The following is a 22,920-nucleotide window of genomic DNA, read 5'->3' as shown; positions in this document are numbered from 1 at the left end:
ATTTAGAAAAAAATTGGAGAAGTAAAAAAAATACATGTACAATTTCATGAATAATTACAGAAAAAAACTTCTTTTTTAGATAATTGTTGACTAGATTTTAACTATGCATAGAATTCTGTACACCTTAAAGTCTGAATTTTATAAAAAAATTTGCAGTTTTTCCTAATTTTTTAGATTTCCATTTTTTTAGCAGTTTTTTTTATATTTTTTTACCATTTCTTTTTTTTTAAAAAATCCATATTTTTTAGATTTCATGTTTTATTTTTATTTTTTTTGCAAAATTATTTAAAAATACTTAGACATTAAATGTACAATTTTATAAATTTTAAAAAATGTTTAAACTCGTATAGATAATTATTTACTTTATTTTAACTTTGTTTAGAATTTCATACTTTATATTGTATTTTTGTGAAGATAAAGTTCATTTTGTGGCTCCAGAATGACTTTAATCCAGCTGAGTTGAGGCAAAATGGCTCTTGTGCAAGTAAAGGTTGCAGACCCCTGCTCATGAGTAAAGCATGTGTATACATTCGACATCCACTGACGATAAATCTCCCATAACTCGACGTATATTAGAGACGTATTGCTCCCTGAGGTATTGACTGAAATGCAGAATGTGATAATGCCCCTGATAGTTTCCACAGCGTCCGACATGATAAACTGTGCCGATGATTCCTAACGCTGCCTGAGGCAGACTGCTGCGAGGAGCGAAGGAGAAGACGTCTCCAGATACCCTCACATATTTATTACTCCATTAAGCTGCCCCCCCCTTCTCTCAAAGACACCTCACCGCCACCTTTCTTCAGCTGTCATAAATACGAGCATCAACCAAAGTGTCGAACTCCGGCCTCTGTTAGAAATACCTACTATTATGTCATAAAATGAGTGGAGAGCTGCTCAATGGCCTGTGGTGTGCAAACTGAGCATTCCTTCCTGATCAAATGTTATACAGCTCAGAGTGAGGGGATGTTAATAAAGTGACGTGAAGAGGTGCTGCTCGCCTTAAAAAAAAAACCTCTTCTCTCTGAACACACACGTATATTCTGCTGCCGGGGAAAAAGCTGCCACCGTTCCACTTCTCTCCTTTGATGATTCTGTGAGGGGAAAGTATACAGTCCACACATGAAATTTTCTAAAGAGTATGAGGAGATCAGAGGAAGATCTGAGGCCTTACCAGACAGGCTGCTGTGAAACAGCTTTACTCTCTGAAGTAAGACTCCTCTCAGAGCGTAGTTCAGTGTATCAACCTGTGAGTTCCTCCTTTGAATCAGCTCCCAGTGTCATACCGTCATCTGAATCTGAACAGAAAATATGTCAGCACAATATTTGTCTCTGTTTGTTTTTGAGTGTTTATGAGCAGAATGGTTATATTCAGCCTCTGAACCACCTTTTAAAACACTCAACACTTTTATACCCTCATTGGGATAAAGCTCCTGTGGTTTTACAATGTGTTGAACTTCTATCTTATATGATTTATCAAGCTTCTTCTGCAAGATTTTTTAAAGTGTGTAATATCCACGAAAGAATAAGGATGCAAGGCATTACTTTTCATTTTTCTGATGTTATATTGATGCCCTTACATGCAGTTTCTAGAATATAATAGTACTTTATCAATACCTTAAGAGGAATTCAGAGCTGCAAAACAAGGAAGTATATAGTGAAAAATAAATCTAAGGAATATATATATATCTCCAGCTAGCCTCCACCTCCACAGGGTCCAGGACTGAGCTGGACTTCTTCAGCTGGACTTCTTCTAGTCTGCCGTCTGGTATGCCCTCTGGTGCTAAGCTAGCATTGTTAGCTTGTTTATCTTACTGGAGATAGCTCTTACATTCCCCATAACCATGGATAGAAGGACAGGTTTATGTTGTTTCCTGCCAGCTCACACCACAGCACCAACACGTCGTCCTTGCCTCCTTCTCCTCAGCCTGCAGGGAACACTTGACCTAGCACCGGTTAGCATCAACATGCTACAGGCTGCTACCAGGTGAAATCTTGTGTGTAAACAGTGCAGTCATGTTTGCGCTTAGGATCTCCAGACACACACAGGAGCAAAAAAAAGTAAAAACAACACTGTAAACACAACATTTGGTGTCAATGGCCAAAAATGAGCCATGAAAAAAAGGAAAAAAAGGAGGAATGAAAAGAGAGCAGCTTAGCAACCAAAAGTTGCTGACACAGAAAGTAGAAGTGGTGTTTAAACCAAACAAGAACTCCTCATTGGCTCTTCAGTTTTGGAAGTTTCAGTGCAGAAAAGACGTAAAGATGCCCAAAAATCAAAACCAAGCTTGTCCCTTCATTACGAACTGAACCTGAACGTATATTTCCCTTTTTGAAAAGGTGGATTGAAAGTCAGCATCAGGCTGATATCATGCTTAATGCTGTGTGTTCCTCTCACCCAGGCTCATATACAAGCTGTTAAATGCTGAATTCTGTGATGACACTGACGTTGATACTGAATCATACCTGGTGATGAAGTTGCTTAAATAGCTCTGTAGTTGTATCCTCATATCAGTGCCCTGAAACCCTTGACCCTGGTTTTTGGACAGGCGGCTGTGTCACCCAGCCTCCTTGTCTTCTCCCGTCCTCTCCTCTCCTATACGCCTCCTTCCATCCACACCTCCCCCCGATGAGACAGAGAGAGCTGTGTCACCTTTGACCTGTGCCATCACCCACCCTGTCGGCTGCTTTCAGCTGTCCTGAGTGCTCCTGCTGCTGAGGAGCACATGTTCATCCCCACGTGCATCTCCTGCCTCTTCCTCCTTCTCAGAATCAGACACTGGAACAGACTAAAACACCGCTGCATCTAACCAAGGACGTTTCTGTAAGAGAGATGTCTATTGTTCTGGACTCAAATGGGATCATATGTGGGTTTAAACGGCACAAGCCTGATCTGATTCAGTTATCTATTTATTGAAATCACTTGAAAGTAGGCTCAGGGTGATAAATTTACCGATTAATTCCAGTTTTTCTTCGTGGACGATTTTAAAAACAAAAATTCAAAGAGTTAAATATAAACTAGACCTCTTATCTGTAAATGTTCAAACTCCTTTCCTTCAACACTCTGTTTCCTGTCTGTCATTTTTCAGGAGTTTGCTCAAGATCTTTGAAACATGAAGCTATGAATGATGTGATTGACACGTGTAGAACCTGCTGCTCTTTCAAGATCATTTTAAGATTTAGATAGTTTAGAAATATACATTAGTTTTTCTCAGAACACCCACACTCTACTGAAGAAAATGGCTGGATCATGATTTTGGACAATGGGTGATCAAACAGGGCGGCGTGCTGCTCGGACATTGTTTCTTCATAAGTTATTTGACTTGAAAGCTGAGTCCCATTTTTCTCTGTAACTCCTCTATTCCACCAACTGAATCCATCCACTGATGATTAGAACAACAAAACCTAACTGCAACGAGGTACAGTCCGACAAGCAGGGGCGGGTCCAGACTTTTTAGAATGGGGTGCCCCAACCAGGGCACCAACTTATGCAGGGAGGCCTGAATTTTGTGAGCCCCCACTAGAATAAATAGCATTTATTTTTGCTTATTTGTTTGTATTAAAATTACAGGTTTTAGATTAACAGGCTACAGCTTCAACAAAATATAAAACAAGACTAAAAAGAAGCGTTTAGAAAAAAATAAAAAATAAAAGTAGAATATAACTGAACAGTACTGTAGTAAACTAAAAAAGTACTGTACATGCTATTCAGCTGTATTTTAATTAGGTTACTTTTATCAGAATCAGAATCAAATTTTATTGCCAAGTACATTTTCACATACAAAAAATTTTGCTTGGTGTATTGGTGCAACAATAATCAATTGAAAAAAACATTAACAGTATCTGGGCAACTGCTTAAATAATACAGAATTACTGGCTGTAAACCCTGGGAAATAGAATTCAGATAAAGTTTTAAAAAATATACAAAAATATCTAGAAAAATAAAAAAAGTTATATTTTTGATAAAAGTTCTCTGTCATTTGTACTTATTTTTTTTAAAGGTAAGTAAAAAATCTGAAAATTGTGAAAAAAATCATAGGTTTTATTGTTAGGCTATATCTCCCAGCGCTACTCAAAAGCTTTATCAAAGAACTCTTATGGCTAAAAATGACAATGACAGGGTTTGATTGGGAATTGGACACTGTGCAATCTTACTCCAGAGGTGGACGGAGCTGGTTCCTCCTTGCATGAGTACAGACATGAATTTACAGACACAAGAATTCAGAGCTGGACCTAAACTTTCACGGATTAATGACTGCTGGTGGTTTACCAACCACAGTTTGATGCCATAGCTTATGGAAGACGGGCATTTAAGTAGCACCTTCAGTTTAAGCCAGTCATTCTCAGGTGAATTCCCAACAACTCATAAACAAACAGTCACACTCAATCTCATATTTTACATCCACTAACTTTGCTAACACTCATTGACTCTCCCCTGCAGGTCTGCAGCAGATGGTTTCGGTGTGAAAGTGCAGGAGAGTGGGAGAGATTGGCACCAGTATCCCCTGAATAAGCAGAGCTGTGGAGCACAATGAAGATATCACTGAGCACGTAGACCTCCACATCAAATTAGTTTGCAGAATCATCCGTAATGATAAGGAGGATCCTCTCACCGACTTGTCGACTCTCGCCTCCTGTACTCCCCAGTCCCAAAAGCAGATGGCTGAGTGTTAATGCAGTTCACACATGAGCAGGGAAGAAAGGAAAAAACAATCTTTCCACCTTTACTTTGCAGCTGTTATCCCTTTACATAGCGCTTCTCGATGATGCTATGTAATATATTAGAGTTTCAGCATTGCAGGAATGCACTGTGGCGCTGAGCCTCTCCACTTCTGCCTGCCAGGAGCGATATACTACACAATTTGGAGAGTGAATGTCTGGATGCGTCCTATGATAGCGGTTTAATACTCGGGCCATAAACTGGATACGCCAGATGTTTGCATTCTGTATTCAAAATTAACAAAAGGGCAAACAAGATAACACAGCAGAACTTGGCAGGGTGAGGAAACCAATTCACTACAGCCAGATTACAAGTGGGATGGGATGGAAACTCGGCACGCCACAACTGCCTCGAGTAACTGAAAAAGTTAGGAAGTCTCAGCAGACACTCAGAGTTACAGATAAATAAAAAACACATTCAGTGCTTCACAAACAGTTTTCTGTATCTACAAGAAACTTGTTCTAAACCTAATGTGATGGTCACAAAAAGTTAAGGATGGGTTCTTTTTGCTCGGATCAAATTCGGTTGGGATGTGTAGGGTGCAGCATCCCAGTCGACCTGCAGGGAGCGCTCTGCTGGAGAAGACAAGGTTAGCATGGCATCTGTTCAAGGACAACATGCAAGTTTTGTAAAGCATTCCCACTTTGCAGACAGTTGTACGAGTCCCTCTGATCCGAGACCCAAGCAAGTCGCCAAATTTGGGACCCAAGTCCGACTCAAGTCAAGTCTATGTGACTCGAGTCCCATTGTCTGCCAATTTGTAGCACAATTTGAGGCTTGTCTTGGTGGCCATTGCCATTGCCACCAATACCAACACCCAAATTCTCAAGAGGCATCCGACAGTGACTAGGGCGCAACACCTTGACCAGGGCGATCTGGAAAAGGTTCCCCTGGACTGTCTTACAGTGTACAACAAGGCTGACCTAAAGCCAGGTTCATCTTGGTACGGCACGCATTTTGTTGCGTTTCCACTGACTTATCTCAGGACAGATCCCCAAAAACCAAGACAAGCCAGCCTACTTTTTGGGACCGTTCGTATGGGTGCCAGACTGAACTGATCTGCTCTCAGAAGGTGGAGCTACAACACTGCAGACCGTTGATTGGTCAAAAGAATCGTCACTTACCCCGACAGCGGCTGCATTTCTCCTTGCGGCACACAGACTTCTCTGAAACAAAGCTTGATTGCACTTTGTAACAGAGAGCTACATGCCAATCACAGAGAGGACGAAATGTTGCATGTCTTCATTGTTGCTCTGTCTTTACTGTGTCGCGTTTTTCTTTTTCGTTGGATTTATCAGCGGGGTAAACTGTGTCGTGCTGCTATGGCGTCACGCTATTGTTTACCAGCTGGGGCTTGGGGCATTCAGCTTATACGCCGCCTACCACGAGAGGGCACAGTGTGCTGTGGAAACGCAAAAAGGATCAGGCTCAACTGTACCAAACTGAGCTAAACCGAACTGAACCGACCCAGACTGCCTGGTGGAAACGCAGCTTAAGTGCAACCTGGCTACGTCATTTAATTCATACATCCTGAGAAAGACCAAGCAGGAAGTCCTGAATAGCCCCGTGGTTCTCATCTGGTTTGGCGACAAGATCCACTATCACTCCCCAACCCTTCAAACCCTAAGGTCCCCCATTTGAAGGACTTGCTCTACAGCAAAAGGCATAAAGCAAATCACTTATCACGTATAAATACAGTCTTATTGCTCATCAGACTTACTAGAAGTCAAGTCATACTTCAACCAACTTTATGTTTGCTTGAGTAATACTTGAGTTATCACTCTTAGCCAGTGACATAAATACCAATACTGACACCTTGGAACAAATGTCACAAGTGTTCCTTTTTTAATGACACCAGGATGATTCACACAGACCCTATAGATAGATGTACACGGATGTACTCCTTTCTATTTGAGTATGTCATCTTTCTAGCAGAGACCCAAAAAAGAGGCCGAGGCTTAAAGGGTTGATGACAAACTGTGACTCAAATTGAGGAAAATGTTCAACACCTTGGATTGATTTAATAAAAAGATGGTGCAGTCTGAACCTGATATCACAGCATGCCGGTTCTGATGGTTTCGTGCTTTCATGTGCTGAAGACCCGCTGCACAAAACACAAACGTATTTATCCTTCTCTGTCGTTGATTTGAAAAAATCCATGCCAATTAATATTGTAGGAAATGATTGAAAATGCACTCTGAAAATAAAAGCTCAGGATGTTTTTTTTCCAGGCAAAGGCTGACAGAATCACTGGCCTAACCCCGTTTCACCAGTCTAACCAAACCAGGGAGGCAGACACTCTTCAATTTGTTTGCTTTTGCCTCGCTAGGAGCTCTATTTACTACTGTCAGTTAGTTTTCCTTATTATGATTTTCTATTGTTGCAACATGAACTGGATCCATCATAGAAGTTTTGCATGGCCCCAGATTTCCCACAGCACAGCCTGATAATTATATGAGAGCTACATTCCTTACCCTCCTCCCTCATGGGATCAACTGCAGCTTCACCATTGCACTGAACAAAAGGCATACTTTAGAGGTGATCAATCCTGGAGTGAGAGGTCTGGAGAGCAAGCTGCAGTATGTGGGGCATGAGAAGGATTCTGCAGAGAGTCATCAGTCAAATAGGCCTGTTACCCCACATTACCTCGTAACCTGATTATAATTAAACTGCTTTGAGTAATGTGTAACTGTGCAATGCATGAAAATTTTGCACACTTTTTAAAATAGACAAATTTCATGCAATTTTTGCAGAATCTGTAAATTCAACAATTGTAAAGAATTTAAGCAAATTTTTGTTTTGTTTTTTTAAGATTTTTGTAAAATTTTTGCAATTCCAAAAATTTCAAACAGTTTTTGCAGATTTCCTGATTTTCAAAAATTAAAAAAAATGTGCCAGATATTTCAAATATTTTTTGTTTAATTTTTGCACATTTTTTAAAATAACAAACATACAAAAATAAGTGGCAAATTTTCTACATTATTAAAGTTCTTAAATTGTTTGCAAAATTCTAAAGGTTCAAATTAAAAAAAATTTTTTTTTGCAAATTCTTGATTTTTTTTTTTTCTAAATTATTTGCATTTGTTTCCACACTTTTGGAAAAAAAATGCTTTTTTTAAAAAAATATTTTTATTTTATTTTTTCTCACTTTTGAAATTTCAATAAACTTTTTTTTGTTACCTGCAAGTTCTTTTTTTTTTATTGTTTTTTTTCTTTATATTTGAAAATAAAGCAAGACATTGCATGCACAGTTTCTTAAATTTGAAAAAAAAAAAAAAAAAAAAAACTTCTTGTCCAGATAATTATAAACTAGATTTTAACTATACACAGAATTTAAAACACTTTCTAGTCTTAATTGTGAAGATAAAGTAGATTTTGTGGCTACAGAATGACTTAAATACAGGTTAGCTGAGGCAAAATGCCACCTATGAAAGTAAAGGTTGCAGACCCTGCACTACACTAATCTGAAACACACAAAGAGGGTGTGTCTAAGTAGAGGTTGGCCCAGCAGCGGTGCCATATGCCCATCATTTATGCTTTAACTTGCTGCTAACCTCGCAGCACTCCAAGTGACCCCTATTTGGCCTGTTATCATCCAGCCCTTCTCACCCGCACCCATCCATCAAGACTCTCGTACAGGGCTTATCGCACGCCAAGAACCTCTGTCAGACCCTCTCCTCTCTGCTGTTTGATTCTGTTTCATCTCATCTCAAGCCCTGCTCACTTTCTTTGCTTTTATTCATTTTGCTCCTCAGCAATCAAAACTCCTCCATCAGTGCTTTAACCTTCTTACCACCTCGCTTCGCTTCCACCGTCAGCTCTGTTACTTCTTACTTGTAGATTTATTCTGCCCCTGAAAACATGTAAAAAAAAAAAAAACTCAGCTTTTTATTTGCACATATTGAGATTTCTATTTTCCTTTCCCTTCCTGATAACCAGGAAACTCGTACATAGCACAGTGTCTCACCTCATTATTTCTGTTGAACTTGTTGCAGCTGTGCCAAGGAACTGACATCTAGAAAGGGCAACATGGATCTTTGGCTCATGATATTTGTCAAAACATGGGAGCACATCTCCATGTGCCAAACCCATAAAGCAGTCTTTCTTTTCCCATCGTCAGGGGCAATAATAAAAACATTTCTTTTTTGTGTTAAAATACTTTTGCTTGCTGCTGTTGAGATGTGAAAACACATTATCACATAAAAGGAAAATACAGTAGAAATACAAACTCGTGTAACGCAGTGTGGTGTCATATCCTGCAATATAGAGTCATATAAGGTAAGTGAAGCGTCAAAATGTAATAAAAAAAAGTCCTAAAAACATTGAAAAAGGTTTAAAAAGTTAGTCCAGGGTGGTACGTCTGAAAAACTGAAGTGTCCATGAGTATGCTAACAGCGTAGTGGGCCTCATTGATTGTGTTGTTTGCATATTAGATCTGGCCACAGCGACTAATTGGAGCTGTTCCAGGTGTTATTCAGCTGGTAGTGACAAGAATATCTGAAGAGACTGACAGCCTGCCAGAAATTTCATTTATGTATTTAATCATCATTGCTTAATTTATCAGACTGCTCTCATCTGCTCTCCCTCCTGATACCAACCAGCAGCGATACTCTGTAATTTGTAGACAACCCTTGTAATAGTGGAAGCATTTCAAACCCATCTGTGGGATTGTTAGTATCAGCTTTGGCAGGCTGTTTGGACCAGTCTGTTAGGGTGGACAGTGGAGGCATCAAACCATATATTCAGAGAGTCAATACCTCAGCATTAAGTTTTAACCTGACCTAAGAAGGTCTGGTGCCAAATCCAACCAAGCCAGTTTGAGGTTTTTGGCTTCTTAGCTTTGGCTCGTTTTCTGCCAGCTTCCCCTTGTTCTTCTAGTGCAGGGGTCTGCAACCTTTACTTTCAAAGGAGTCATTTTACCTCAGCTCACCTGGATTTAAGTCATTCCAGAGCCACAAAATCTACTTTATCTTCACAATAAAGACTTAAGGGTATAAAATTCTATACAAAATTAAAATGTAGTGAATAATTGTTGAGTTTGTTTTTTTAAAATTTACAAAATTGTATGTTATGTCTAAGTTTTTGTTGTAAATAAAATTGCAAATATTTAGAAAATATAAAAATATATGAATAAAAACAATTAAATTGAATTAAATTAAATTAAATTAAATATTGAATTAAATTAAATTAAATTAAATTAAATTAAATTAAATTAAATTAAATTAAATTAAATTAACCTGACTTCCTGAGGGCAATATAATTGTGCAAGAAACACTGCCATGGAGTTACTTCCTCTGTTTAGTTTCTATTAGGTTGGTAATAATGTGCATATAACTCATGTAGCACATTTCATACACAATAGCTATTCAAAGTCCTCTACAGAAAAAGTAAGAATAAAACACAATAAAGAACAGATTTAAAAATGAATAAAAGACAGATAAAATGATAAAGCATCATAATAGATAACGGGATAAAAATGTTATGTATATGTGTTATTGTTATCATTTATACAGATTGTATTTCTTTATAGCAGGCGTGGCCAACCAGCAGCTCGCAAGCCACATGTGGCTGAATATATATACACATATCTTATAAGTAGTGATTTGCTGATCAATCTAAAATACTGATATATTGATGCCAACTTTGGGATCCGTATTAATCAATACTTGGGTGATGAGGTTGATACTTAAGTTTCGGTTTCAGTTTCTATTCTCTACATGTGCTCTTCTCAATCACTTATGTGCTCATAGATAGATAGATAGATGGATAGATAGATGGATGGATAGATGGATAGATGGAACTTTGTCTCTTCTGCAGTAAAAACACAAATTTGTTTTTGACACAGCTCCAAGTACAAATTCAAACACACTTACAAACACAGTACATCTGGCTTTGAAAATTGGAAATGTATTGACTTTTGTTTTTGTCATTTTGTTTATGTGTGAGAAGAAGTGCGTTTGTATGACCACTTGTGTGATGTGGCTCTTTGTAGTACCAAGGTAATTTCTGTGGCTATTGGTCTCTGACTGGTTGGCCACCCCTGCTTTACAGAAACCCCCAGAATCACCCTATGCAGTTGTTGTACTGGAAGACCAGTATGTTTCCCCTGTTGGGAGGGTGAGTCTGCATCCCTCTGCATCCACCTCATGTTTTTCAATGATTTTGTTGGTAGCATCTCAGACTTCCTCTAATGTCACAACAGCCTACCTTGCTAGTGCGTAACTGGAAGTCCAGAAAGAAAACATTTGCTAACACTTGCTACCTTTCATGTCTGGCAAGAAAATGTGTGCATAAGTCTTGTTCTTCACAAAAAAAAAAAAAAAAAATCTCTTGACCTGAATGTTTTGCTTGGCAACACACGCTGGGCTCCTTTCCAGCATCATGCTCTCACATGTCAAACTGACTCTGTGTTCTGTGTTGCTCTGATCCTCACACATGTCAAACATATTTCACCCAAAATCTCGGTGTTCTCATCCAAAATGGTCCAAATGATCCCCCTGAAGAGCTAAAATCATCTTCTCTTCACAGAAACTGATTTGTTTCTGAACTTCCTCTGAAGTTTCCTCACCTCTCATTGTTCTCACTTCTCTTTTTGCTTTTTAATCACTCACTTCCTTTGATGTGGTATGGATTAGCATTGCAGAAGTGCTGCTCTTACTGAAAGTATACAGCTGGTACAGGAGAGAGATGCACAGATTTATAAAAATACAAAAAAGAGAAAAGGAGGGTGGGTGAGAAATTTGGAGAGGAGCACGTCACCGACTGCAGGAGGCCAGCAGTAAAGAAGAGGGAGAGTCAGAGAGTGACGGAGGTAGGAATAGAGAAGCAGAGAGACAAAAAGATGAGGAGAAAGAGTGATGGAGAGAAAAAGAGAAAGGGGAGGGATCAAAGACTTCTCCCTTGTCAGTATTCACAGCGTGCATCCTCTACACCTCACTGCCGGAGAGATGGGAAGATGAAGAGAGAGAAGCAGCTAACGCCGCTTCACAGACAAAGATTTCCTCTCCCTCCATCCCTCTTTCTTTCCTCTCCTCCCCTCTCACAGCACAGTTTTCCTTCAGTGATGCCGAAGGATGATTGAGAGCTCTCCCACCGACAGCATTTTTAAACAGATGCATCAATAAATAAAGAGCTTGATGTAGTGCGCTGAGATGTGAGACGGTGTGTGTGTGTGTGAGAACATCCACGTGTGCAGGATAACCACAGAACATGCAGAGTGTGTGTATGTGTTGGTCTGTGGTTATGTGTGTGTGTGTGTTCTCCACGCCCAGGCGATCTGGCTCTCCATCCCCTCCTCCCAGGGGCAAACTCTTTGAACGCCTTTGTCTTTCTCTCCGCTCCCTTTTTGTGTTGCCCCTCTCTGCGTTTTCCATCACTCTCTAACATCTCCCTGCATTTCTTCTCAGTCTCGTTTCCTTCTCTCCTTTTTTCTCGCTTGTTTCCTCCTCCCTCTCGCCCTCCCTCTGCGCGCTCTGCTGACGCACTCAATCTCTTTGGCACACCGCTGCTCACTTTGAGAATGCTCAAACACAATTCCCTCAGACAGCTTCTTTGAGCTTACATGTGAGGAAGAAAGTAGTTGTGAGTTTACAAATATGCTCTCAGGCTGTGGCTAATTGGTATTTTATATATTTAAGAGACATGTTCAGTCTGAATTTCTGTCTACGGAGTAGATCTTGCAGATTTGCAGTCTACTGTGGAAGTGTTGTTGCTCAGACTCACCCAGCAAAGTTTTTAGGAAAGGCTCTGATTGGCTAACAGATACAAAAAAACTATCCACCTACAAGTTGTTGAAGTTTTTCATTTTGTTCGAGTGAGTCAAATTTTCTCTTTTTAGACTAAATGTCTTGAAGGATTACTCACTTTACGCTTGTTTGACATGAGTGTTGTGTACATGTTAAGCAAATAGGACAAACACATTTAGAGAGCACTACTGTTCAGCTGTCAACCAAGTATGTAACAGCTTGCCAAAAAGTAAGACAGGCTGCTGTGAAAGATCATTCTTAATGTGTTATCAGGTAACAAAAATCAGCTATGTCCGTCTAAATATAGATCATTTGGGTCTTTGGGCTAACAGAGTGCACCTTAATCTGATCCCTAAATGTGCTCAAAAACTCATCAAAATGAGCACACACCTCAAATTTGCCAGAAAATTTGATATTATACTAAAACTAACCCCCAACATGTCAAAAAGTGCTCTCTAGCGCCACCTGGGCACACTAAAACAGCTCTTAATGGGAGTAGGAATGTCATAGAGAGATCAAACCAATGTCAAAATGTTCCTCTCATTGAGACACACAAATCATATGCCGACACCTCTGACCTATTTCAAACAGAAAGCCGACAGTTTTGCCTTTTGAAGTAAAATTTGGCCTGATTTTTGGGCCTTAAACAAAAGTTATCTCCTCTGAGGCCATAAATGGTATCAGCTTGAAATTCGCTCAAATGATGGAGTGGACCCTGCTTTACAAAACCTCTGTAGGAATTTGTCGTTTGCAAAATGGTTTTCGAAGAGCAAGCCCTCAAAGTCAGTGAACCACAACAAAGCCCTCTCAGCTCGCCCTATTAGAATGAATGGGAGAGGAGGGTCCAGCTCCACACAAGCTGTGGCAGTTAGGCCTCTACACAAAAAAGTAAAATTTGTACAGCTTTAAAAATAACATAGATGGAACCCTGATGAAATTTACTACAAAAATATATTATTTCTGGAGAGATTTCGTCAAAATTGTGGCATCTATTAGGGGATGTTTCCAAACTTCAGTCGGTTTCACTCCTGAGAGGGCAGCAGTTGGTGATGATGTCACTCACTGATTGATAGTTCCGTGCAGTTGGTCATGTGACTCACTGAAGGAGGGAAAATGGAATGTTTAACACACACATTATGAATTATTCTTATTAAAGAGTGTTTGAATGGTCATTTGTGCACACTGATGAGTTTTTTCTGCGCGCAGAAATGTTTTCATGTACCCTAATTATGTCTCGATATAAGCCTCTCAGATACAGATAAAAATGTGCACACCCATACTTGATAGCTCACGTGCAGGTGTCTCCAAACCACCTGCCTGCATGTGTGTGTGTCCAGCTCTCTGCACACACCTTATAATTAGGTTTATATATGCACAGCTTGCTCTGCAGCAGTCAGATAGACACACACACTCACACACATACACACACACACACAGAGACCACCCTGCAGAAAACCAGGAGCCAATTTAAGAAGTAGGCGAATTGCACTGTAACTCCACTAGCTCCTGGTTATCTTTAGAGTGCTGAGTGTTTGCTGTACAGCAGCTGCCTACTCACTGCACGCCATAATGAGATTTGTGAAATGTATCTCCTGTAGGACTCCATCCAAGACGGCTCAGGATCCTCACACGTTTATAACCTGATGTTTGCGGTGCAGACATCATAGAGGAGGCCTGGAGATGGAGAGAAACTGGGACTTGGGACTCATTGTATGAACGCTTGACAACATTAGTGCTTAACATGTATGGAAACATGTCAGGTGTTCAGAGAGTAGTGCTGGGAGTGAGTCAAAGTTACACATGCTGCTCAGTCAATCAAACCTCCTTAAAGGAGGTTTCCATGGTTATGTTTAGTGGAGTGTTATCCTTCTGGTTCAAGGGTCTTCAACCTGTGGCTCTTTGATTTCTTTGCAGTGGCTCCTTGTAACTTTAAAAAAATATTATTAAAGAATTTTTATTTTTCTTAGAGATATGTATAATTAAAGAGGTTGACACAAAAAAAACTTGCCAAATTTTTTTCCACCTCATGTTTTTTAATTTTTGCATTTTTTCGTACATTTTTTGCAACTTCTTTATTCTTTTCTTTTCTTTTTTCTTTTTTTTTTTTACATTTTTTGGGTGTAGTTATTACCTTTTCAAAATTTTAAATTTTTGAAATTTCTTTTTCTTTTTTTTCTTTTTTTTTTTTTGCAAATTGTTCAATTTTATTTTTAGATTTTTTATTTTTTTCTTTAATTTCAAAATGTATTTGAAACATTTTCAAATTTATGGAAAATTAAAAAAAAAATAAAATAAAATAAATCATTAAAAAATAAAAGTTTGTAAAAAATAAATTTAAGTAAAGGACATTTTAAACAAATCCCACATCAAAATGACTAAATGAATAAAACAAACAAAATTCTTCAGATAAACAATCTCAGGTTTGCTCGGGTACCTAGTTTAGGATATACATGTTTTTGTTTTTTTTTAAAGGAAAAACAGCCCTCTGCTGTTTCAATAGGGCATTACAACTTTTTTTTATTATTATTATTATCTCAGCCTATTAAAATTGTGACACATTTGTATTGATTTTTAACTGTCTCGAAAATGCATTGTTACATCCCTACTCTTGGCATTAGATTTAGTTTTAGCTCCTTCTCCTTACTCAACTTTCCTGACAGACTGAAATAAATCCTGCAGAGTGCCGTCTGATATTTAAATGTTTATTTCAGTCTTTGAAAAGCATTGGTTTTATTTTCAGTGCCATCAAAATACTTTTATAACCAATTTGATACAGAACTCAGCGAAACTTTCCCCTCGAGCAAGAAACATTTATCTCTGGCCTCACACTGACATTGGTACAGAAATACTCCCTTTGAGCGGCTTATTGTTCAGAGGCAGGAGCTATCGATTGTGAGGCTCAAAGCTGTGTTTTAGAAAACATATAGCTGTAAGTCTGACACAAAAAGAGCATGTGAGTTCAGCCAAATGTCAGTGTTTAAACAGAGGTTACCTGTGTGTTAGACAAGAGAGCAGGCTGTTTGTGGAGAGAGGTGGACTGAATCTATAAAGTTTGTTTACCTCAACATTCAGATGCTCCTCCATCTGCTTTTTATCCAGTAAATCAATCCTGCTCCTTTGTGCTCTTCAAGGAGCCCCGCTTATGAGAACGGATGTCGTCTGCATGCAGATTCCCACTGTTTACCGCACAGATCCAGACTGTGATGTTGCCGGCTGCCTGAGCCTGTTGCATCACCGTGAATGGAAGTTGACTCCGCCAGAAGGCAAACTTTGCTAAGTTCATTATGAATTGAAGTTCATTATCTTACCTTGGAGTGAAACCTGAGTCTTCCCAAGAGTTTCGTTCTGACTTTGCTTTGCTGGCCATTAATTCTGGAGATTTGATTAGTGCTTAACAGGAGTTAGCGTTAATAGATTGATATATCAGTGGAAGACTCCGGTGCAGGATGGCAGAGCGCTCGGCGTGTTGTGTTTCTGCGAAGCGAGCATTCATCATGCTCTGAGAGGCCACATACTCCGGCTCTCAGATGCTCTCACGCAGCAGGATGTCTAATCATGATAAATCGGGACTCAGCACAATGAGTTGCTCATTTGCGTCTCCATTTGTTCCCGCGCGCTGACTGCTATAGCAGCATCCGAGAGCGCACAACGTCTCAGACCGGGCATGTCGGCTGTTTTAGTCTGATCTTATTTGTGTACATGGTAATGAGGCGACTCTTTGTGTTTGGATTCATTCATTTTTTATGGCTGTTATTGTTCCACCATTATGCATAACAATTTCTATTTGTACCCTCAGCTTGTGGCTTTGCTTGTCACCGCTGATCCCGAATCTGTCATTCTAATGTGAGACCTTCTCATGAACCCTCGTACTCCATCTCCTCCACAAGACGCAATATTATGATTCTCTTTCATCACGTTTATGTTTTATTAACCTGCAAATTAGCGGAGGAATCTTCTTCTGCATACATCACTTCTGCTTACAAAGGGAAGTTGCTGCAGAGAGCGTGAATTAGCAGATCTGTGACTGAAAATTCAGGATGGCTCGGTGGTTTCATGTCTGCAGGAAATTCTGTTTAATAACATGAAGCTAGCAGCAGCTGGGTGATACTTTCTCAATCCCACGAGCAGAAATGTAGCAGAGTTTGGCATCTGTGTACTTCCTTGATACTTGTTCTTTTGCAAATATGCAGCAAATGAATAGCGAGCTATGTCTCTGATGTTGTTTCATTTTGCCTGTTTTCTTCTTCTTTCTGCTTTTGGGTCCCTGCAGATCATGTTTCATTAGTGTTTCTGAAGCTAATGTGGTGGTTTTTCCCATCAGATACCCTTACTTTCCCACAACCTGTCCCATTTATGTGGATGTGGGACCAGCACTAGATATATATTGTGATACTTTGACCTGTGATAAATATTGATATTTCAACTTTTTTTGTAAAAAAAAATACTTAATTTCGATGAGTTGTGAGTATATTTCTTCCAAACCTCCACTGCAGTAGATGGCGCCAAAGAGCTACTCGACTGTATGTTGCCCAGAAACTGGATAATATATATAATCCTGAAGTATATTCAAATATTTTATTCCTAAACTTGATGATGTGGGTTTTGATGCCGTAAACATCAATGTTTTTCTCTATTCTTGGGCTAGTTGGTTTAAAATCATTTGAAGTTCAATTTTCACAGTGTAGCAGACTGATTAAATCATATTTATTAGAACTTTCTTTGTGCAATATCAGATTTTTTATGAGTTACATTGGTAACACCAAGAGACATTTATCAGTTTTCTAACATGAGTGTGATGTCACAGTAGTTTAACGGACAAACTTGAATGACTTTATGCTTTCAAGTTAAGTGTCTGTATGAAATGCTGCATCTGACTTTCATTATTTCAAACAGTATATAATAGCAAAATTGTTTTCAATCAGATATTTTACTGTGTAGAATATCACAATATTTCACAATATTGTGATATCATGATATTATCGTATTGTGACCCAAGTATCATGATGCTTATCGTATCATGAGAATCTTGCCAATACTCACCCCTAGTATCATATATCCAAGGCTGTGTGCGCTTTTCCTTTAAATCTACTAAGCTTTCTAATATCCCTCATCACAACCCACATGTGTATAAGTCTTCCACATTATTATGAAAGTCCTATTTGACTTTGATCATGAGAAAAGGGACCTGAGCAAAGAGTAAAAGAGTCAAACTGTCTAGAGTCTGTGAGAGGAGGAATCTACAAATGATGTGTAGAAGAGAAATTGCAGCGACTACTAAGCCATAAAAATAAATATCTAGTGTCTGGATTAGGGATGGGTGCTGAATTAGATACTTGTATAGGTACCAAAGAATTCTGTCTGTAGTACTGAGTATTATTGCATAAAATCAAACGTAACCATGTTTAGGTACCTAAACGCATTAGGTACCTAAACGCAACTATGAGGGAGTGGAAGAGTAGGAGATTTTCCATACTGGACATGAACACAGCATTGCAAGTTTATACACAGAGAAATAAATATGTTAAGTTGAAAAACGTTGAGATTTTATTATTAAACAAATTAGTATTCATTACCACATAAAAGCACACTAACTAACAAAAAAACTGTACTGTCGAGTACTGATACAGATTACCAGGTACTGGGTATTGGTACCCAAAAGTTTCAAAGTAAAAGGTCGCCATCTCTAGTCTGGATGGGAGGAAATCCAGAGTAGAAAAAGTTTCTTGAACATTGGGAGTCCTCAAAGCCCCGTTTCCACCAAGCAGTTCAGTTCAGTTGAGTTGAGTTCAGTTCAGTTCAGTTCAGTTGAGTTCAGTTCAGTTCAGTTCAGTTCAGTTCAGTTCAGTTCAGTTCAGTTCAGTTCAGTTCAGTTCAGTTCAGTTCTTTAAGGTATGGCAGGCATTTTGTGACATTTCCTTTGACAAAACCAGGACAGGTCCCCAAATTACCAACCCGTACCGTCCCACTTTTTGGTGCCCTTCTGTTGGGGTGCCAGACATACTGATCCAACCCCAGGAGGTGGCGCTAGAAACACCACAGTGTGTTGATTGGTGGAAAGAATCGTCACTTCCTGTGCAACAGCGGTAATAAACAAACAAGGCTTGATGTCTTGCATCGTTGCTCTTTGTTTACTGTGTGGCATTTTTCTTCTTCGTTGGATTTATTAGCGGGGTACACTGTTTTGTGCTGCTATGGCGTCACACTATTACGTAGCTGATGCGGGTATCAGCATCTAGCTTACACACCGCCTACCAAGAAGGCTTTACTGATCTAACCTGTACCAAACTGTACTGATCTAAATCCCAAACTGTTTCTGTTGAAGTCGGATATAAATCTGTAGAAAACATCATTGTCAATTGACAAAATGTTCCGTTTCTGCATTTATTTAAAATATCATAATATTAACAACACATTTGGAGAAATACACTCACTTTCTGACTGATCTGAACACTTGCATTTTGCTCTCTAACTTGAAAACCTTTCCAGATAACATCAGTGGTTTATTGTCAAATCCACAGGATTAACAGTTAAGCAGAAGACTCATACCACTCTCATTTTTTTCTGCTCGGTATTAAACTGGAGCCCAGAGCAAACAAGCTTAGTTTAGCATACAGATCACTAAGCAGTGGACAGCACCTAGCCTCACTGAAAGCTCCAACAGAAATCCTCCCGGCTGCTCCTGTTAAGCTCACAAACAAATGTTAAGCTGTGTTTTTCAGCGGGGCTGTGTGCTGAACTATTCCTCTTATTTCTGGGAGCGGTGACTTCTGTGAGACTCTGCTGCATGAAGTGAACTCCAGGATTTCGGGGTGTCTTTTTGTAAACACAGAAAATATAATGAGTTAATTAGAGGGATGCTCAAGTTGCTGTTGGCTTTGTGTTAAGCTGTGGTTGCTGTTTACCACTAATTTTTGTCTTTATTACAGAGCTGAAGGCTGCAGCTCAATTAATTACACAGCATCAGTGAAGAAAAAAAGGATTCCTCAATCTAAAAAGTTTGGAAACAGACGCAGATTCATAGACATTTGGAGGGATTTAATGAGAGCTCGAGACTTTCTCCACTTTTCCAGCACTATACTGTAAAGACAGACTCTCCCTCCAGCCTTTTCTCTAACCTCTGCTAAAGATCTGATTACAAGGCCTGGCATTTGGAGAGGAAGTGCTCACATGTCAATAAGCAGGAGTGACAGCCTCCAGAGGTGAGGAAAACGCTCATCCGACGCTTCAGGGGAGGCGACGGACACGTTCCGCCCCTCGTGTGAGCCTTGACCCCAGCTGCCACCTGTGATTTCCACCATGTGTGCTTTCAAGTTGGATTGCGGCGCTGCCCTTTACATGCACCTGCTCTCCTCCATAAGTCAGCGTAATGAGACAGAGGCCAATGGGCTCTGTCTGCCTTATTTAGATTTTTATGTCTGCGGCATAACTCCAGACACACAAATCTCATCACGCGCCGCTGTTGCCGCTTCATGGTGATTGTTCCTGTCAGAGTTTTTCTTGCTCGTGCCAGCAGTTGCAGGTGTTTTTGTTTTGATTTGCTGCTGGTATTCAGGTCTTGGTGTCTTGACAGTTTGACGCCGTTTGTTTCTCTATTCACAGCACTTTGGCTGCTTTGACAGCCAACGACACAGGTGCCTCGCCTTGTTTACTGTGGTCTCTGCCTCTCCTCCTCCTCCTCTTCTTGTTGTTTTTCTTCCATCACTGTCTCATCCTTTCTGCGCTTCACACTCTGCATTTTTCAGATCACAGACAATCTTCATATGCCTCTTTCTTCTTCTTCTTCTCATTTCCTAGTGCTCTCTCTGCTTCTTCAGCTCCTCTTTCCTCCCTCCTTCCTTTATAACCACCTTCCTGCTCTTCTGGCCAAGGTCTGTGTCATAAATCAGACCACAATAAGACTGCAAAGTGCAGCAAAGTACATTTTGTACTTTATTTTTCTCATACACCTCAAAAACTAAAAACCAAGCAACTCTTACGCCTCATTACTCATTAAAAATATCTTATTAAATTCTATATGAGCCACTTGCACCTAACCCAAGTTGAAAAAAAAGTCTTAATATATAATGTTAAAAGAGTTAAACCCATTTTTAATTTTATATCACCTTACATGCATCAAGTACACAGCCCAAAGTGTTTTACAAGAGAAACTAAACAATAGTTAACAGCAGTAAGTGAAAGTGAAATCACTGCAATTAACTTAATAAATAAAAGGAATACCATGAAATCAGTAAAATAAAGGAACAAATTAAAAAGAATAAAACAAAGTTTAAGAAAATTGTGATTAAAAATCGTGATAAAAGGATAAGTGGTTAAACTGAAGTCCAGACAAAGAAAAGGCCTGTTTGTAATGAGAACAAATAAATGTGGGTAAGGAAAATGGACGTGTTTAGATTTTTTTTTTGTATTCAGCCATTTTTTTTCTATTTCAAGAAACTGGACAAAGCAAATTTTCTATCAAAATTACATATTTTTTTTTTACTAATTTCAAGAAATTCAAAAATTAATTTAAAAATTAATTCAAAAATAATTTTTTGCCTTTTCATATCCTAACACAAGACATTTTTTAAACAAGTTTATGTTTAGTATTTTATTGACTTTAAGCAAGAAAGCTTCCAGACATCAACTGAGACGCCCACATTTCACATTCTTCAATGAATCAATGCACTTTCTTCCCCTGAACTTTAAAGGTAGTCTCTTATGTTCACAGTGATGTGTAAACGTTACTCTACTGTATACTATATATTGAACTTTTCATTTCACCTTTTCCACATGTATAGACAGATCCATAGAAAAACAAAAACACAGCTATGCAATAACTTATATGTCTCTATATTTATTGCAAACACATTAAACTGTTAATTTTTTTTCCTCCATTTATTAAAAATGTGTTGCACTAATTTTTGAGGAACTTTTTAAATTTCTTATTATTTTTTTTTTTTATTTTTTCAAACAGATATAACAACAGCAATATTATTATCATTATTATTATTATTATTATTATTATTATTATTATTATTATTATTATTATTATTATGATTATTATTATTATTATTATTGTTATTGTTATTGTTATTAATAAAAATAATAATAATAATAATGACAATTATAATAATAAGATTATCTGTTCTTCAAATTTACACCCACATATACACACCAAAAGAAAAAAACATATAAATATATGCATTCACATACATCGCATTATATGATTTACATATATATACACACTACTCGTAAATATGTATTAAAGAAATTTAAAAAAAAAATAGATAAAAAAATAAGATTGAAATAAAATCACATTTGAATATTGATATTATTAAGCCTTCTATATTTTGCTGAACCAGTAACTAAGTGCCAGTGTTTCATTTCATCATTTATTAAAGTTTGATGAGCTAGAGGATAAATTTCTTTAAGTTTTTACATTTTTACTTTTTTACTTGTCATTAACTCATACCTTGGCATGTCTGTTTTGTTCAGCTTTGTATTTTTTTCCCTCCCTTGTTACCCTGACATGCTGTGAAATATGTTTAAAAAAAGAAAAGTTATCTTGGACTTGGTCAGGTGTATGTGGCTCATCTTGAGTCTAATGAGATATCATTTATATAACATTCACTTTGAGTTCAGTTTTTGTAGGTTGGAGTATTTTATTTTCAGAAGTCATGTTTCCTTCCTCTTGTAAATTTTCATGTTTTTTTATATCAAACTGTTGTCTCCTTTCAAATGACTCTGCCTCTGCACGCACTTACCGTCATGGGTGGAGTTGACACACACACAGGCAGGATTGTCAAACATATTTGGATTTAAAGTGGAGATGAGGGTTTTTAAAATCAGGCACAACTTGTTGGAAAATTTATTTGACAGAAATAAAAAAATGGAGACAGTTGGAGCGTATGGACGGCCCTGCGTTGAGGCGTCCTCCTTCTGAAGCAGCTTGTGAAGAGTCCCTTCAGAAAAGACTTCTGTCCCCTGACATGTCAGCGTCATGCTGTGCAGTTGATTTCCAGAACCGACAATAGACAGCCTGTGTTTATCGGCCGCTGACCTTTCTGCTCTTTCCCTCCTCTTCCTCCTTTTCCATAGCAACTACTGAGGGAGATGCAGCAGATGGCCAGCCGGCCTTTCGCCACCATCAATGTCGCCTTGGAGACGGATGAAGAGCCACCTGACCTGATAGGAGGAAACGTCAAGGTGAGCACAACCTCTTTCTCAGAGCGATTACTGAAACCTCCAGAGATGTGCCTTGTGTCGCGGCTGACAGGGACACACACAAAGATGGGGGGGGGCTCAATCCATCATCAGGGGTGGGTTCATCCTTCCTCAGGTGGGAGTTGAGTCTTGCAGGTTTGTGATTACAGTCACGCCGCAGTGATGGATACTCCTCACACCATCTGGTTTGCTTTATTTTTGAGTCTGAACTCTGTAAGATGGTTCTGTTAGCTCTAAAGAAGCCGGGCCGGG

General features: G+C 38.8%; 1 protein-coding gene across 2 annotated transcripts in view; it reads left to right on the top strand.

The window, feature by feature from the left end:
* The window catches only part of atrn (attractin), a 226,201-nt gene that overhangs the window by 172,626 nt on the left and 30,655 nt on the right, over positions 1 to 22,920 (top strand). For both annotated transcript variants that reach the window (XM_074692049.1, XM_074692048.1), the window contains exon 27: positions 22,543 to 22,650. In XM_074692049.1, coding sequence (XP_074548150.1) covers positions 22,543 to 22,650 — 108 coding nt within the window. The remainder of the gene's footprint in view (positions 1 to 22,542; positions 22,651 to 22,920) is intronic.

This window comes from Halichoeres trimaculatus, unplaced genomic scaffold, assembly GCF_033239565.1.
Source record: "Halichoeres trimaculatus isolate MK-OKI-2021-1 unplaced genomic scaffold, fHalTri1.1 fHalTri1_scaffold_17, whole genome shotgun sequence".
NCBI classification, from domain to species: domain Eukaryota; kingdom Metazoa; phylum Chordata; class Actinopteri; order Labriformes; family Labridae; genus Halichoeres; species Halichoeres trimaculatus.
The sequence above is the reverse complement of the archived record's forward strand: the minus strand, read 5'-3'. Positions and strand labels throughout refer to the sequence as shown.